The sequence below is a fragment of the Scyliorhinus canicula genome, chromosome 17, assembly GCF_902713615.1.
Source record: "Scyliorhinus canicula chromosome 17, sScyCan1.1, whole genome shotgun sequence".
In the NCBI taxonomy this organism is placed as follows: Eukaryota; Metazoa; Chordata; class Chondrichthyes; order Carcharhiniformes; family Scyliorhinidae; genus Scyliorhinus; species Scyliorhinus canicula.
Window position 1 is genome coordinate 56,887,318 of NC_052162.1, and position 19,420 is coordinate 56,906,737.

At 44.1% G+C, this 19,420-nt stretch overlaps 1 protein-coding gene across 1 annotated transcript in view; it reads left to right on the forward strand.

Moving 5' to 3' along the window:
* Positions 1-19,420, forward strand: part of LOC119951393 (BCL-6 corepressor-like protein 1) — a 153,321-nt gene that overhangs the window by 31,516 nt on the left and 102,385 nt on the right. Inside the window, 2 exon segments of the mRNA XM_038774530.1 lie at positions 5,053-5,140; positions 18,905-19,418. Of these exon segments, the coding sequence (XP_038630458.1) occupies positions 5,053-5,140; positions 18,905-19,418 (602 nt within the window).

Below are 19,420 nucleotides of genomic sequence, written 5' to 3' on the forward strand. Positions count from 1 at the left end.
ATTAATTTTTATTAATTAATATTTTAAAGTAGAAACTTCACATGAAACACATGTTGTGCCGAGCAATGATCACCCTACTCAAGTCAACGTATCCCCCCTATACCAGTAACCCAACAGCCCCCCCATTAACCTTAAAATTAAAAAAAAATGTCCAAAAATTTTTTTTTTTTTAATATGACTTGATCTTGGTGGGCCGCATAAAGACCTTTGGCGGGCCGCATGCGGCCCGTGGGCCGTAGTTTGCCCACCCCTGTTTTAGATGGTATGCTGGAAAATGTTCGTATGGATCTCGGAAATAGGAATATCTCCTATATTCAAATAACCTGTTGACATTACACAACTGCAACATCCTCTGGCACTTTTCCCAAAACTTAAGCCTTCATTGGAGAAGGAAAGAAAATTGAGACGAATAAACTACTAATTTTACTACTGAAAATTAGGTAAATGATAAAAGATAATTGCTTTTACCACAAATTCATTAAGTTAACATTTTGCACAGGCTATTTTTCCGGTTACATAAATTGAAAGTTTATTGCAAACATCATCAATGGAAGATGAGCAAAATACTATGGATGCTGGAATCTGAATAAAGGACAGGGAATCAGGTCATCCAGCATTTGTAGGGAGAGAAAACAGGGTTAACATATTTTAAGAAAGGAAGAAATGTGTTAGATATTAAGCTCTAGCTGGGAGAGATTACAAGATGTAGCAACTTTAAGAACAAAAGACAGGTTGCCTGGCGTGGGGCAAGGGGAAGAACAAAAGACAGGTGGCCTGGCGTGGGGCGAGGGGAAGAACGAAAGACAGGTGGCCTGGTATGGAGTGAGGGGGAGAGTGGAGTGAGAGGGGAAGGGTTATTGAATTGAGACAGTGAATGGGCTATTTTTAAAAAGGGTTTAAGATGGAAGAGAAAGATCACAGTCTAAAGTTGTTGAATTCAAATGTTGAATCCTGAGGGCTCTTTGTTTTTAAATATTTTTATTCTCCTTTTTCACATTTTCTGCCAAATTTGCACCCTCCAACAATGGGCAGTGACGAATATAATGTCAATCCCCATATCAACAATTCCATCCTCCCATCAACCCCCAAACAACTGCCCGCATGTTAACATAAACAAGTAACAAAAAGGAATCACCCATAGTCACCATTAACACATACAGTCCTCCCCCCCACCCACTAATGTTCGGTTTATAGAATTCTTGAAAGTGCATAATGAATAACGCCCATGAATTGAAGAACCCCTCCATCCTTCCCCTCAGTTCATGCATAACCTTCTCAAGAATCAAGAATTCCAACAGGTTCCCCTGCCACGCTCATCCTCGCCCTTGTGAGGTGTGCTCTGTATACCACCTTCAGCTGTGTCAGCCCAAACCTCGCACACAAGGTGGAGGCGTTCACTCTCCGGGGCACCTCACACCAGAACCTCTCCTCCACACCCCCTCCCAACTCTTCCTCCCACTTTGCTTTGATCCCTTCCAGTGGTGCCTTCTTCTCTTCCAAAATGACAGTGCATTAAACACTAAATTAAGCAAAATACTGTAGAAGTTTAGAATCTGAAACCAGAACGGAGAATACTGGAAAAACTCAGCAGGTCTAGCAGCATCTTTGGAAGAGAGAGAAAAACTAGTTAACATGTTGAGTTCCTTTGACTCTTCATCAAAGAGAGGGAGGAATATATATATTTGAAGGAAAAAAGATGATTTTTTCTCTATATTCTTGGAAAATCAATTTAAATATGATGGCATTGTCATGTTCCACCAGCTAGACTTACCGGTACAATTCTTTGTACTGAATGAAGGATTGTGTTTGGCTTGTGTACTCCCCACACCCACATTGATGCCCTTCTTGATTATTTAGTTGAATGGCGGAGTAGCTACAGGAGCAGCCTACTCCTGCCCTTAGACTCCTTTTACTAAGATGTCTGTTGAACTTTAGATTGGACAGCACAATTTTTGCTAAAATGTTTTGTGTTATTATTAAAACTATGAAGTAGCAGATGCCCTGCCAGGGTGACCAGGTGGCACCAGCAGTGCCACGGCATCACCCTGCCCAAAGGGCATGTAGCTGGGGGCCTCCAATCTCCCAGGAGACCCCACGAGTGCCGTCCTGTCTGGTCCCCGTTTGTGGGCAGGATATACATCGCAACGTCTCGCGAGATCGCGTTGGATCACACGAGGAGTTGCGAGCGGGGTCTCCCAGCTTTCATCAGCCACGCTGCGCCGCGGTGAGATGTTTTTCGGGCACAGCGTGGCCATTGGATCGCACCCTAAGTGTGAGGTGTATAGGGATTGCCGGCCTTCAGTTTCCCAGTCATTTAAAGCTGGCAATGAGTAGCCGAGTCCATCTGAGTGGAATGTGAGCCACTTTGAGCTGCATACCACAGCGTGGGCATTTTTTTCAAAGCGGATAGCGAAGGACGTGAATCATTGCAAGGGAGGTTGAGGGTAACTGGGGGTTGGTTGAGGGTAATGTTGGGGAGGTTGAGAGTGATGTCAGGGAGTGAGTGGATTTAACTGGCTGCAGGAGCTTGGTGTCTGGAAGAGGCACTTTGACCACAGGCACCAGATGCTTCTCGAGAACCAGTGAAGGACATAGTTTTGTCAGGGTTTTAAGATCTGCAGAGCTCTCGGAGACAACTTGAATCTCATCCAGTGTTCCTGGACGCCTGGATGCAAAAGGAGTGGTACAGAGGAAGACTGGAACAGATACGGAAATGGAAGAAGGCCATCAAGAGGTACAGCATGCAGGTAGTGCAAATGCCTGTTAGGAGGGAGCTAACCAGTGGTCAGTTAGAAAAATATAATTGTCTTGTCAAGAGTATACAGGTCTCTCCTCTACTTTCTCCAAATGTCTGCGAGACACTGACAGCAGCGAATGCAGCAGTCTGGGGAGACCATCACAGATCTGTGCTCTGCAGCAGGATAACCTGTGGCCCCTGGGCTTGCTGCGTTACCTCTACAAACGGGGACCAGACAGAACGGCACTCTCGGATGTCTCCCAGGGGATCGGAGGCCCCCAGGTGCATGTCCTTTGGGCAGAGTGGTACCATGGCACTGCCAGTAGGCAGGGGTACTGCCAGGTTGTTACTGCCAATGTGCTCAGCATGTATTTTGTGTGTGCTGACAATCGCAGTATGAACTGGATAAAATGTGTACCTGAGACATAAAATATGCCAAACCGAATATTAAGACACCAGTGCAAACTTTCAAATCCATTCATTTGAAAATATAGGGCGATGCACTTGTGCACACACAAATCCAAAATAAATTGATCACCATCAACAGTTAAGCAATGCAGTCAATAAATATAATAAATGTATTCATGGAATAGATGTACTTCAAGACGTTTAAATCGCCTGGCATGCATGCGCGCACACACACACCGCTAATTTACACTTTGCTGCCTCTACTTGTGCCACTCAGTGCATAAACATCCCAGGCCCGCTCAGTACTTTTATCAGTGTTTCCCAAGGGTGCTTTGGACTTATCGTCCTCCCCTTGCAGTTCGGCAGCATCATCCAGTGGGTCCAGGATTGTTGCGGCACTGTGACTGGTGAGTCTGTGAGTTGTGGAATCTGCTGAAAATGTCCAGACAACTGGTGTTGCCGTATTTTGGAGTTGGGGAATGCAATCTCAAAATTTGCGGATGGTAAGAAAGTGACAAGTTTGCTGAAATAGAAAAGACGGTTGCAAATGGATTTGGAGATCAGACAAATTGTTGCAATTTAAAATGGTTAAGTGAGGACGGCATGGTTGTGCAGTGGTTAGCACTACTGCCTCACAGCGCCAAGGGTCTGGGTTTGATCCTGGCTTTGGATGACTGTATGTGTGAAGTTCGCACGTTCTCCCAGCGTCTGCGAGGATTTTCTCCCACAGTCCAAAGGTGTGCAGGTTAGATGGATTGGCCGTGATCAATGCACGGGATTACAGGGATAGGGTGGGGCAGTGGGCCTAGGTATAAGTGGTCTTTCAGAGGATTGGTGCAGACTCAGTGGGCCGAATGGGCTCCTTCTGCCCATTCTATCATCGACTTTCGGAGAAAAATAAGGAATCGGGGTTTCCACATTGGAAAACTGCTGAAGGATGTGAATAAATAGAGAAACCCATAGGTTCAAAACGTACTTTCCTGAAAATGAGTGCAGGTGGATAAAGCCACAATAAAGGCCAACAGTATTTTGGGTTTATGCATAGAGATACAGGGTTGATGAGTAAATAAATATAACATTTGTACAAAACATTGGTTAGGCTACAAATGGAGCACTGTGTGGTTATTGAAAGGACATTAAACAAACAGGAAGCATACAGTGTAGTTTCATAAGGATGAGGAATATGAAACCATAGTTGTGAGGAAAGACTGATATAAGTATCTCCATTGGCGAGAGATGCTAAATGAGATTTGAATAAAAGTGCTTTTTAAACTGTTAAATTTTTTTTCATGCAGTGAATGGAATAAAGACATTTTCTTCTGGTTGTGACAAGGATTATTAGTTTAAAATGGCCACGAAGAGAGTTGTGACAAATTTCTAGTAATCATCAATAATAGTTTTTCTTTGCTCAGAGTGTTTCCGAACAAACTCATTGACCAATAATAATTGATTGATAAGGCAGTTGATCAATCCCTGCATAGTAGCCCAGGCCTTAGGCAAGGATTTGGAAGTTAAACCTCGGTTTAAATTTGAGAATAAGCTCGATAGGAATTGACTGATGTATTCCATTCTTAAAGAATGTGTGCGAGTGAATGATATCTATGAAGAGAACTGGTTTGTGGCTTATCTGAGTTATTTGTGAATGTGCATAATTTTACATGGACCAGTGCTGTCAGTGAAGCAAGTGGCATCAAGCATGGAGACACAATAATGCTGATTTAAGAGTCAATAAATGTAGATGCAGTTTGCTTGCAACATGTTAGCAGTAGCAACAGAGTTTGAACCTTCACCTGAGACTTCAGCGTAGAACTATATCCAGCATCAGTAACTGGTGCTCCTGTCCTTGGACTACCCATGACAAAGTCATAGGAGATCTACTAGTAATAATTAATCATTTTCTTTAATAGGAGATCTTCACTCACAGATGCAGAATCCAGGAAAAGTGCTCCACAGCCAGTAGGGACGGAAGATACTTGTATTAACAACCATACTGAAGTAAGCAAGATTGATCAGCTCATCCAAACACAGTGGAAATCTTTTATTCTGTTTGTTTGGCCTTGACTTGATTCTATATCTCAGAGGTGGGAAAATACTTTTATTGCACATTTGTGTGACAAAATTGCTTATGGAACTGAACCTTATTTTTTAATCTGGACTTGGTACCCCCACTAGACCTTTTTGTTCTGAATCTTGATTCAATATATATTATATTGTGCCTTTTTATGCTCAAGATTATGCCCTTGCATTACTATTTTTTGGAAAATCTTAGCATCAGTTCTTTCCTTTCAAACCAGACTTAGAATCCCTCCAATGCAGAAAGAGGACATTCGGTCCATTGAGTCTGCACCGACCCTCTGAAAGAGCACTCTACCTAGGCCCAATCCTCCACCCTGTCCCCTTAACTCCACCTAGCCTTTAGACACTAAGGGCCAATCCACCTAACCTGCACATCTTTGGACTGTGGGAGGGAACTGGAGGAAACCAATACAGACACTGGGAGAATGTACAAACTCCATACAGACAGTTGCCTGAGGAATCGACTCCAGCTCCCTGGCTCTGTGAAACAGCAGTGCTAACCACTGTGCCGCCCTTGCGCTTTCTTGGACTTTCCATTTGTCTTTGCATTCCCAATTCTAAAATTTACCCAGTTTTTCAGCAATGTAGTGTTTAATGCTTACAGCAATAATGGTAGGTCGTTACTATGTAGAATGCTAGGCCCACCTACATGATTGTGATTGTCAATCCACCATTTAGCCAGCCTCCTTAGTAAGAAACTGAATTTGGGGCAATTAGCAGTCCAACATTGAAGCAGAATGGGTCTGAATCTGCTAGATCATATAGTTGAGTGACAATTAATTCAGATTAATTAAATATAGAAGAGCACAGAAATTAGGCGTATAGTAATCTGCAGTCAGGAATTAAGGCAATGATGGACCCAAAGAGACATGTAAGTTAACAGTATTCAGTTCATTGTCTATGCCCGCTCAAATGCAACATCCTGGTGAACCTCCTCTGCACCCTCTCCAGTGCAATCGCATCCTTCCTATAGTGAGGTGACCAGAAGTGCACACAGTACTCCAGCTGTGGCCTAATCGAAGTTTTGTACAGCTCCAACATAATCTCCCTGCTCTTTTAATCTATGCCACGACTGATAACATCAAGTGTCCCATATGTCTTCATAACTGCCCTATTAACCTGTCTTGCTGCCTTCAGGGATCTGTGGACAAGCAACCCCAATCCTTCTGTCCTCTGAGCTTCCTAGTGTCCTGCCATTCGTGGAGTACTCCCTTATCCTGTTATCCTTCCAAAGTGTAGTACCTTTCACTTTTCAGGGTTAAATATTATCTGCCTCTGATCTGACCAATCTGTCAATCTTCCTGCAACCGAAGACCTTCCTGCCAATTTTTGTGTCATCCGCAAACTTACTTATCATCTCTTCCCCCCCCCCCCCCCCCCCCCCCCCCCAGCCCACCCCACATTCTCATCTATATCATTTATATCACTAACAATAAGGGACCTAGCACTGATCCCTTTAGTATACCACTGGACACCAGCCTCCAGTTATACAAATTACACAGTTACACACCTTCCAAATAGGGAAAATAGCCTTTCACTGTGCACTAAGTTAACGTTACATTTATATCAAATCATGCATAGATACATAGAAGATAGGAACAGGAGGAGGCCCTTTGGCCTTTCGAGCCTCCTCCACCATTCATCACGATCATGGCTGATCAAATCATTAAGTGATATCAACAATCCAAAACTATTGCACTAGTATGAGGCAACAAATTGTGACAGATTGAAAAACCATGTGCAAATACAATATTAAGTGACTGTTTTCTTCTCCCCAAAGCTTATCTGGCTCTTTTGATAGAACTGTAAACTAATAAAGCTTGGAGAGTTGAGCGAGGATTTTAGAAAGGGTAACTTCAAAAGCAGTAGGAGAGAGATGTTAGTGTTTAGCAGGTTTGGCAGCAGATCATTGTGGAGACAACCAGCGTTAACATTTCTAGTCGAATATGACTCTTCAGAGATTAAATTAAATGAAGTGAGTTCTACTGTTGCCAGAAATAGAAGTGAGCCCTGAGCATTGAGACTATGAATGGACCAAGAAATTGATAAAGGAAGAGAAAATGGAATGGGAGAGTAAACTAATGAAAGAGAAAAATAGATTGTAAGCTTGTTTAATTATGTAAAAAGATTTTCAAAAGTAAATATAGGTCCCAGAGAGGTAGAGATAGGAGAAATTATAATGGGGAAGTACAAAATGGCAGTAGCGTTAAACAAATATTTTGGGCAAGAGTTTTTGGAAGAGTTGGCGGGGCATACCTCCCCACTGATACAAACTGCTCTACAACCACTTAATGCTCCAAGGAGTGTTAAGTGGCTGGAGACGTGACTTGCACCCCTCATTTGGGAAAAAGTCCTGCCTCAATCTGATTAGTTTGCAGCATTGTAATCTCACCAAGCCAATGTCAGCATTGGCCAGGACTGGGAATACAAACAGCTCCAGAGCCCAGGACCAGATAAAGGTGGGTGGTCTCACGACAGTGAAGCCTGGAGGGAAAGGTAGTTTAGGTTCTTGATTGATAAACCTGAGTGGAGGGAGGACCCACAGGGGATGGGAGGCCTTGTGGTGGAGGGGGATATGATGTGGCAAGGAGGACGTTGAGGAAAGGGGGCACCCCAACTCTTCCTGCCAGTGCCTCAAGCTATGTGGCCTACCGGGCTTCTCCCTCCTCCCTACCCCTGATCTACTCCTGCCGATTTCAAAATTGAGGCTGGGTGGAAAGAGGCCCTTGAGTGGTCATTAATTGCCCATTTAGGACCTCAATTGGGGCAAGAGCAGGCAGGCTGCCCCTGGCTCATCTAATAAAATTGTGGACAGGTCAGAGCCAGCATAATGGTCACTCTGGAAATTCTACAGGATCCTGCCTGTAAGCCTGGCAACGGGTTACAGTAAAATTCTATCCTATATATCTCTCTTCACAGTGGAAGACATATAAAATTAGTGGAATAATTCCCACCACTCGGAAATAGTGAGGAACCAAGTATCGAGTGAGAATAGCCTTAGGAGGGAAGTACTACTGGAGAAATTAATAAGACTAAAAGCTGACAAATCCTTGAATATGATGAGCCACCTCTTTCAAAACCTTAGGATGTAGGCCAAGTTAGTAGATGCATCAGTTAAGAATTCCTTGGAATCTAGAACAATCCCGTGGATTGGAAGGTAGTAAATGTGACTCTTCTCTCTCTCTCTCTCCCCCCCCCCCCCCCCCCCAGAAATGAGGGAGAAAAGAAACAGGTAACTAGAAGCCAATTTGCTCATCATCATTACTAGCAAAAATGCTGGAATAATAGAGCACATAGAACATCAGGAAATGATTGGGAAGGGTCAACATGGATTTGTGAAAATTAATGTGCCATAGAAGAGTAAATAATAAAAGTAAGGGACAATGTATTATGAATAGTTAACTGACCAGAAAAAAAAGAGTATGAATATATGTGTAATGTTCCAATTTACCAGTTGTTACTAGTGGGGTAATGCTAGGTGCAGTGATGGGGGCTCCGCTATTTATAATAATAATAATCTTTATTAATGTCACAAGTAGGTTTGCATTCACAGTGCCATGAAGTTACTGTGAAAATTCCATAGTCGCCACACTCCGGTGCCTGTTTGGGTACATGAGGGAGAGTTCAGAATGCCCAACGAGCATGTCTTTGGGACCTGTGGGAGGAAACCTGAGCACCCGGAGGAAACCCCGCAGACACTGGGAGCATGGTAGCACAGTGGTTAGCACAGTTGCTTCACAGCTCCAGGGTCCCAGGTTCTATTCCAAGCTTGGGTCACTATGTGGAGTCTGCATGTTCTCCCCGCATCTGCGTGCGTTTCCTCCGGGTGCTCTGGTTTCCTCCCACAATCCAAAGATGTGCAGGTTAGATGGATTGGCTAAGCTAAATTGCCCTTAGTGTCCAAAAAAGGTAGGTGGGGTTACGGGGATAGGGTGAAGGTATGAGATAGGGCGGAGGTGTGGGCTTGGGTAGGGTGCTCTTTCCATGGGCCGGTGCAAACTCGATGGGCCCAATGGCCTCCTTCTGCACTGTAAATTCCATGATTCTAACATGCAGACTCCGCACAGACAGTGACCCAAGCTGGGAATCGAAGCCGAGTCCCTGGTGCTGTGAAGCAGCACTGCTAACCACTGGGCTAATGGACAGTTGAAGGACTGAGTAGACTGTATTCTATGTTTACTGATAACACGGTTAGGTGGAAATATAAACTAAGCAGAGTGCAGGAAGGCTGCAAAAGAATTTAGATAGCGTAGACGATTGGATGGGGCTCGACAGTTTTTTAAAAAGATATATGTTATTCCATACACGATCAATAATGCTAACAATCAACAAACAAATATTATCAAATTTCAGACAGTTTGTTATTTTCCCCTTTTTCTCCCCTAATAGAGTCCCCCTCCACTGGCCACAAACACATCTTCAAATAGAGACAAAAAGAGCCTCCAGCTTATGCAGAACCCTTTTTCCAACCCTTTGAGAACAAACTTAATCTCCAATTATAGAAATTCCACCAAATCCCCCAACCATGCAAATACCTTTGGTGGCGTGGCTGACCTCCAACCCAGCAAGATTCGCCGCCGGGCAATCAGAGAGGTGAAGGCCACGACATTAGCCCCCTTCCCCTCTAACTCAAGCAGGTCAGGAACAGCAAAAATTGCAACCAAAGTGCACGTATCATCTTCACCTCCACAATTTATGACAGGGACTCAAAAATCAATGCCCAGAATCCCCCCCAACTTCGGGCATGCCCAAAACATGGTTCGCAGCCCCACCTACCTTCCTCATTTCTCGCACACGTCCTCAACATCAGGGAAGGACCCAATCATACATGCCCAAGTCATAAGGGCCCTGTGCACCACCTTAAACTGTATAAGGCGCACCCTGGCACAGGACGATGGTGAATTTATCTGATGCATAATTTCACTCCAGCCACACACACACACAACTCCCCCGCACACACCCATTTCTTTTCCCATTTCTGCCTTATCTCCTCCACAGGCACTTTCTCCATTTCCAACAATCACCCGTAAATATCCACAAACCTCCCTTTCCCCCAGCTCATCCTGAGTCAGCATTTCATTCAATAACATATACTTTGGCAACTGAGGAAACAAGGGAAGCTCCTTACAAGCAAAATCCCGGACCTGCATGTACCTGAATTTATTCTCCAATGGCAACTGGAACTTCCCCTGCCCCTCCTCTAGCCTCGCAAACATCCCCTCTATGAACAGGTCCCTTACCCATTCTACCCATTCCCTATGCCAGCTCCTGTACATTGTGTGCATCCCTGCTGGAATAAACCCAGTATTCCCACATATTCGGGCTAATACCTACATACACCGACACTAAAGTGCTGCCTGGTTTCATATCTTGAGGGATGACAACACGACGGGCTGTTAATATACCACCCCAGGGCGAACAGGAGGGGGGCCTTTGCCAGGGCCCTTAAGCTTCCCCCACACAGAAGGTCTCGTCCCGACCCCTCCGTCTCACCTTCTCCACATTTTCATACAGCAGGTTTGGGAGCGCCAATCCTGATGACGCCCTCTGCAGATAGGTCCTCCGGATTCTAAGAGTCTTACCTGCTTATACAAATTCCAAAATTGATTTATCCACCTTCCGGAAGAACGCCTTTGAAAGGAGTATCGGACGGGACTGAAATATAAATAAAAACCGCGGCAAATGTTAATTTTTATGGACTCAAACCCTCCCCACCAAGGACAACAGCAGGGCATCTCACCTCTTCAAATCCCCTTTAATCCCTCTACCAAACTGGCCAAGTTCCACTTGTGCATCGTGGCCCAGTTGGTACCCAGATACCGAAACCTTATCTTGGCCAGCTTAAATGGCAAGGCATCCAAATTGACACTCCTCTCCAATGGGTTTACCGGGAATACCTCACTTCTTATCTTAGTTTGTACCCAGAAAAGGCACCAGACCTCCCTACTCGGTCTATTATTTTCCCCATACTCTCCAGCAGGTTTGAAACATATAGCAACAAATCATTGGCGCACAATGATACCCTGTGCTGCCTACCTTCCCTTCTTTTGCCCTTCCAGTCTCTCATAGGGTCTTGTGCCCCTATGCAGCCTAAAAATAACCCAAATTCATTTTTATTCGTTCTCACACTTGCCATCCGGAAGTGGGGGGGGGGCATATAGCAACCGCACCCACGAAACGAACGTCGGCCCAAACACAAACTTCACCAGCTCCAAAGTCCCACAATGAGGGGCTACTGATCCCTCAATCGCCCTAGACCAGTCCTCATGCTGAAACTCCCCCTTGATTAAAATCCATCAACTGCTCCACAGGCAGTGTGGTAGGCAATGACGACCTGTTCTTTTTACAAGCAAAGTGCCCATTAACCGGGCAGAAAGGCCAAAACTGAAGCCCCCAAGCAGGAGCTACCTTGTGTGCAACCGATCAGCTATGACAGCCACCAGAAGTCCCGCTTGACAGTTAGACAGTTGGCGCACCGACAGTGCAAGGTTTGATCCCTATTCCAGTTGTGGTAGAATAATCCAGGATGCTACCTGGAGAAGATGGAGTGATTGGGCAAGAATGTGACAGAAGGGATGTTATGTAGAAAAGTGTTATCCACTTTGGCAGGAAAAATAGGAAAACAGAATATTCCTTGTTTGGTGAGATGTGGGCATGGGATCAGGGTCTTCTGTTAAAATGGCAAGCAACGGGAAGGTCAAGGTTCTGAATGCTCACAGACCGAAGGTGCTCAGCAAAGCAATCACCCAGTCTGTGTTTGGTCTCTCTGAAAGAGGAGACCACATTGGGAGCAGCGAATGCAATAGACCAAATTGAAAGAGGTTCAAGCGAAACGCTGCTTAACCTGGAATGAGTGTTTTGAGCCTGGGATGTTAAGCATGGAAGAGGTAAAGGGGCAGGTGTAACACCTGCAATTGCATGGGAAGGTGCCATGGGTGGTGAGAGAGGTGTTGTGTATAGTGGAGGAGTGGACTAGATTATCTCAGAAGGAATGGTCTCTGTGGAATGCTGACAGAGGGAGTGAAGGGAAGATGTATTTGGTGTTGGCATCATGTTGGAGTTGGCAAAAATGGTGGAGGATTATGCTTTGCATACAGAGGCTGGTGGGGTGAAATGTGAGAACGAGGGGGACTCTATTGTTCTGGGAGGGGGCGAGGGTAGTGGCGAGGGAGATGGACTGAACGCTGTTAAGGGCCCTGTTAACAACTGTAGGTGTGAAATCACGGTTGAGGAAGAAGGAACAAATATCTAATGCAGCTGTAAATTCTATGATTCTATGTGCAGCGTTGACCACCATGGTGAAAACCATCGTCTTAGGTAATGGAAGACTGACAAAAGGATGCTCTCTGGAGTTTAGAAGAATGAGAGATTTCATTTAAATTGATAACATTCTTGATAGATTTGATAGGGTAGATGGTGGAAGGATGTTTCAGGGAGTGTAAAACTAGGTGTCACAATCTCAGAAAAAGGGCCCAATTATTTACAACTAAGATGAGGCAAAATTTCAGAGTTCTGAACCTTTGAAATTCTGTACCTGAAAGCTGTGAGTGCTCAGTCATTGAGTCAATTCAAGGCCATCATCAATAAATATTTGAATTCTATGGCAATCAAGGGATATGGGAATAGTGCATGAAAGGTGTTGAGCCAGAAGACAGCCACCTTCTTACTGAATGATGGACCAGACCTAAAGGGCTGGACGGTCTACTGTTGCTCTTTTGTTTTTACATTCTTTTGTTCTCTCCCTCCCCTCAACCCTTCCCACTCTTCTTTCTTCATCTTCATCTTCCCTTCTTCTTCTCTCTGATTCCTTTCCCTTTCCTCCCACCCTCTCTTTTCCAAATCCATTTTTACTGTCACCTCCCCATCTTTTCTCTGCTTCTCCTTTCTTCACCAACATGCCCATCTGTTTCCATCTTCTCGCCACTTCCTCCTTCCTCGCACTTGCTATCTGCTTCCTCTCTCCTATGGTTTACTTCAGTTACCACCTTGCCACCTTACCCTGCCTGAACAGTGCACTTGTTCTTGATTTCCTGGGATTGAAATTGTCGTGGCTGGTAGTGCAAAACAGCTGACAGCAAATTCGCAGTCCATTTATATAAGGAGAAACCATTTAGTAGTCACTTTAACCTTGGCGGTGGAAAAGCTTTTAGAAAATATAATCTAGGATAAAATTAATTCACTTGAATAAATGTGGATTAATTTTTTAAAAACAGCACATATTTGTTATTTAAGCTAACTTGATTTCTTGATTATTTAATAGACAAGGTTGATAAGGGCAATGTAGTTTATGTGGCCCACATGGACTTCGCAAAGGTTTTTGATAAAGTGTTGTACAGAATAGCGATGAGCAACTGTTTTTCAGACCGAAGGAGAATATATTGAGGGGTTCCTGGGGTTGCAGAGAAATGTGAAATGGTACATTTGGTAGGAAAAACTAGCAGGCAATATAAAGGGTACAATTCTAAAAGTGGTGCAGGAGAGAGATTTGGGTGGGTATCTGTCTACAAACCAGTACAGATTGAGAAAGTGGCTAATTAGAGGCATCGAGTAAAATAGCGTGGAGGTTATGACGGATCTTTAGAAAACAGCTGGATCAGCCTCAAGTGGAGTTTTGTGTCCACTTTAGGAAGGATGTGATTGCTTTAGAGATGATGCAAAAAATAAATTATGAGAATGGTTTCCAAGATGAGGAGATTTTATGGAAGTGTTCAAAATCATGAGGGGTCTAGATGGAGTTGATGGAGAAAAATTGTTCCTATTGGTGGAAGGATCGAACTTTAAGCTGAATGGCAAAAGAGCCATTGGCTACATAAAGAAAAGCTAGGAATTGAGTGGTTAGGATCTGGGCTGTGTTGTCTGGGAGTGTGACAAAGAAACACTTAGCATAGCTGCTTGGAAAGGGCTAGCTGAGTTGCTCTTAGAAAGCTGGTACAGTCACAGCAGGTCAAATGGCCTCCTTCAATGCTGCAACTATTTGATGATGATTGTGGTACCTCCCAGATGCCTGGTTAAGGGTAATACTGAAATCGGTGGAAAACTAAAAAGGGAAGGAAACCACCTGCAAGTCATAGTTTATCTATTTCCATCCTGACAATGGAAAGGGTACTGTGGAGATTTTGTAGATATAGTTTGAGGCATAAGGTTTGAGATTAAAGTGCAAGATTTCAAGGGTTTTAATTTCAGTAGCAGAACAAATTAGGGAAACCAATTGGTTACATCAATGTGTGGTCACAGAGTAATTGGTTGGAGTGAGCGTTATGGAGACATGTACCTTAATAATCAAGAAATATGTTAATGCTATATAAATGCAAGTCTATGGCAGTTCACACCAGCGGGATTCTCTAGTCTCATGGGCAATGCACCCCATCCCGCAAGTTTCCCAGTGGCGTGAATAGTGGCTTCAGTAGGAATTCGCATTGATAGCAGCAGGAGCTGAGAATTCTGTGGCCAGCGAATGGCACAATGCTTGCCTCTGCTGAGAGACACTGGCTGGGAGATTGGAGAATCCTGAATTATATTTCCCTCTCCCTCCCGTGCTTGTCTATAATCCCCTTAAATACATCTACACTATTCAATTCAACCACTCATTTTGTTGTCACACTCCAAATGAAGAGATTTCTTTTGAATCTCCTATTTGGGGCAGAATTCTCCCCAAAAATGATTTGTGTCAATTCGGACAAAAAATCGGTGTGAATCATGCCGGCTGTTGTGGGGTGATTTCCCCCCTCTCCACCTCAAGTGAGCTACATCCCCCTATGGAGTCGCCAATGCTCCCCCTTCAGACCCCATCCCTGGCGGTGTCAACCTGGCACTTACTCTGCCACCCTGTCAGTGCCTCCTACAACACAGGCAGTGCCCCCTGGCACATTGCGCACTGATTGGTGGCCAGCTCAAATCCCATTTCGGGACTATCCTATTCTTCCGAATAAGTTGGATTTGATCCGGGCACAACGAGGCCAGAGAATCGCACCGTTGACCTTTTTGTGTGACCGTTTTATATTGACCACCGTTCGTTATGTTCTTCCCTGCATGTAGAAATATTCTATCTAAGTCACCATCAAAACCGTTTGCAGTTCTAAAGAACGCGTCGGCCACCCCTCAACATAGAACATAGAACATAGAACAGTACAGCACAGAACAGGCCCTTCGGCCCTCGATGTTGTGCCGAACAATGATCACCCTACTTAAACCCACGTAACCCGTATACCCATAATCCCCCCCATTAACCTTACACTACGGGCAATTTAGCATGGCCAATCCACCTAACCCGCACATCTTTGGACTGTGGGAGGAAACCGGAGCACCCGGAGGAAACCCACGCACACACGGGGAGGACGTGCAGACTCCACACAGACAGTGACCCAGCCGGGAATCGAACCTGGGACGCTGGAGCTGTGAAGCATTGATGCTAACCACCATGCTACCGTGAGGCCCCCATTCAGCTTCCTCTTTAACAGAAAAGAGACCCTTTCATAAACCTAAACATGTGGTTGACTCTTAAATGCTCTCCAGAATGGCCAATAAATGCTGGCCCAGCCAGTGATGTCCACATCCCATGAATGAATTTTTAAAAATCATCTTCTCCTATGTAGACACTTGCATTTCTTGTATAATCCTTTTATAGCTTTCTGCATCCTTTCCAGTGCTTTCATAAATGTTTTCATAATTTGGCAACCAAATTGTACACAGTACTCTTGGTGTATCTAACCGAAACCTGACAGATGTTTAGCATAACTTCATTGCTTTTCACTCCTGTCCGAAGAAAATGCACTTTAGAAGGAGTAACAAGATAAGGGAGTACTCAGTGAATGGCAGGAACAGTGGGATCTTGACGTGCTTGTCCACACATCCCTGAAGATGGCAAGGCAGGTTAATAGGGTAGTTAAGGCATATGGGACACTTGCCTTTACCATTGTGGGATAGATTATAAAGAGCAAGGAGGTTATGTTGGAGTTGTACAAAACTTTGGTTCGACCACAGCTGGAGTACTGTGCAGTTCTGGTCACCTCACTACAGGAAGGATGTGATTGCACTGGAGAGGATGCAGAGGAAGTTCACTAGGATGTTGCCTGGGTTGGAGCATTTGAGCTATGAAGAGATACTGGATAGGCTTGGGTTGTTTTCTTTAGAGCAGAGAAGGCTGAGTGGGGAACCTGATTGAGGTGCATAGATTGTGAGTGGTATGGAAAGGGTGGATAGGAAACAGCTATTCCCCTTGGTTGAAGGGTCAGTAATGAGGGGGTATGATTTGAAGGTGAGGGGCAGGAGGTTTGGAGGGGCTTTGAGGATAGATTTAATAATGATAATCTTCATTAGTGTCACAAGTAGGCTTACATTAACATTGCACTGAGGTTACTTTCAAAATCCCCTAGTTGCCACACTATGGCGTCTATTCGGGTACACTGAGAGAATTCAGAATGTCCAATTCACCTAACAGCATATTTTTTGTGACTTGTGGGAGGAAACTCATGCAGACACAAGAACATGCAGACTCCGCACAGACAGTGACCCAAGCGGGAGTCAAACTCCGGTCCCTGGTGTTGTGAAGCAATTGTGCTAACCACTGTGCTACTGTGCCCACCCATTTCAGTCAGATGGTGGTGAGAGTCTAGATGCACTGACTGGGAAGGTAGTAGAGGCGGGACTTCTCACAACCTTTTAAAAGGTGTGTGGATGAGCAGTTGAAATGTCATAACATTCAAAGCTATGGGCCAAGGGCTGGAAAGTGGGATTAGTGTTGTTTTGTCAGCGCAGACTCGATGGGCAAAAGGGCCTCTTCTGTACTGTATGACTCTAAATAAATCCTAGTACTTGGTTTGCTATTTTATGACCGTTTTAATGTGTTGCTGTGTTTGTTGATTTGTGTATTTGTAGTTACTATTTATTGCTCAACACCATTTAGTTCTTATTTTCTCAGTAAAATATATCCTCATTTAATTTTGCCAAAGTGTAATGCGTCACATAATATATTGAAATTCATTATCGAATCAGTTGCCCATTCAGCAAGTTTGTTTATGTCTTATTGTAATTTGTTGCAGTCCTTGTTTCCTCAGTCACTATCTGTCCCCAAATTTGGAGTCATCTGCATATTTAGAGATTGTGTTTTCAATTCTGTAGTTTAAATTTTTAAGGTAAATTGTGAACTCCAGTGCACTGATATTTGTGAACCATTTTCCACCTCTGCTGCTTTGAATAACTATCTATTATTCCTATTCTCTAGCTAGCTATCCATTCTACTGCTTGACCCCCTCACCCCACATTCTTTGACCTTATTGGTCTACTTTTTTGGTGCCTTATCAAAGACTTTTTGTAAATCTAATAAATTACACCCGTTGCATTCCCTCGTCAACTTCTTCAAAAAAAATTCAACAATGATCTTGTTATCTTGTTCACTTGAATAAAGTAATGGATATATTCTCCAGTTATTGGTTAAACAATTGCCCTCGCTTGGCGAGATAAATAAGCACTATTATTCACCAATCAATTGCCTACCTTCTGTCTGGTGCCATAGTTTCTGCTTCTTTTTGAGGTAATTTTTGGCTGAATATATGCTGTTGCCATTTAGGTTCAAGTTCAGTCAAATGGCTCTATCTGCTCATCTATGCTGCTGCATCATCACTCCTCTTGCCACCACTCAAGTCCACACTCTGTTTGGGTGCCTTGTCTCATGTTCTATTTATCTGATACCACTGCTCCGGTCCACACTGTCCAGGGGCCCTGTTTCTTTCTTTTGCTGTTTTTTAGGTTTGCACACTGTCTGGAAATACTGTCTCCTGTTCCAAACTGCAGTCACCACTCCCCCTCCTGTCACCATTCAGATCTGTAGTCTGTCCAGTGGCCCTGTCACCTGCTCTGCTGCTGCTGCCGCCAGCCTGTTGCTGCTCAGGTCCATGCTTTTTTGGTGGCTCCATCTCATGTTCTGTTTATCCATTGCCCTTACTCCAATCTGTGTTTAGTCCAGGGGCCCTGTCTTCTCCTCCTGCCACCACTCAGGTCTTGCACCTTGTCTGGGGCCCAGTTTCCCGCTGTATTTATTCTGCTGCTGCTGAGGTTCATGATCTGTTTGAGGGCCTGTATCTCACTCCATGTTTGCTGCTGCCGTTGCTCCTCCTTGATTCAAGCATCAAAATAACTTGAACGTGAAGCTTTGGAATTAGTACTTCCAGTGCCTCAAGCTGCAAGGAGCCTGATAGTTCTCCATCCACCACAGCCCTCACTGGCAGGGCTTTCACAGCATTAAAATTAGAACTTTAGTCTCATCTGAAATTGTAAGCAGGCCACATGATTGTAAAAAAATCATTCATTAGGCCCATAATCATTTGTGACACCCTTCATAACCTGAGAACAAATTTGTTAAAACCTCTTTGAGAAATAGACACTTGGGTGATTTACTCAAGAGCTGCTGATGCCTGTGGATCCTTACTCCAGAATGCATCAGTGGCTTCAGGAGAGCAGGATGAAACTAAGCTTTTTTCTTAAAAGTACTGAAGTATGACTAATTGCAAGTGATTCCCTACAGCATAGTTCTACCTCTGCCACTTCAAGATTATTCTTGAAGTAAAATCCTTACTCTAATTCACAACTACTTTAAAACAAATAGTTATTAGTAGCGATAAAGTAGTGTTAGTATTTATAGGAAAACTAGGCTTATTGAAATCTCTGTTGATTACCGTATCTTTTTAGGTGGCGACTGAACGAATGAACAATGGTGTCCAACAAGTCGAGGGGGATGAAAGTAACTTATTGCAGGAGGGACTTCAAAATTGCAAGGATAATGAGCCTGAAAGATCTGTTCCAAAAGAAGAGGAGGTCACCTTCATGACCACTTCAGGCACGCAATTAAAGACTGAGAGAGTTACCAATGTGGACAGTAAATTGTTGCATGGGGAAATGCCGGAAAATGGAGATAACAAAAAGAAAAATTTGGAGAGTGTGGGCATGTATCGTAAAGCACAACAAACTCTGTCAAAAACCACTTGCACTCAGGATAACACTGGGGAACCTGAAAAGACTATAAAGCAAAAAGTGACTCCTGGGACTGAGGCTCAGTATCGAGGACTTCCCTGGATTGATTCACAAATAGACAGTGCCAAGTCAGGAAGTCACTACCCGTTTGATGGACTGAACTCAGTAAACCTGTATAAACCTTGTTTATCATCATCCCAGAATTTACACAATGTTGCTCAACCTTATTTTCAG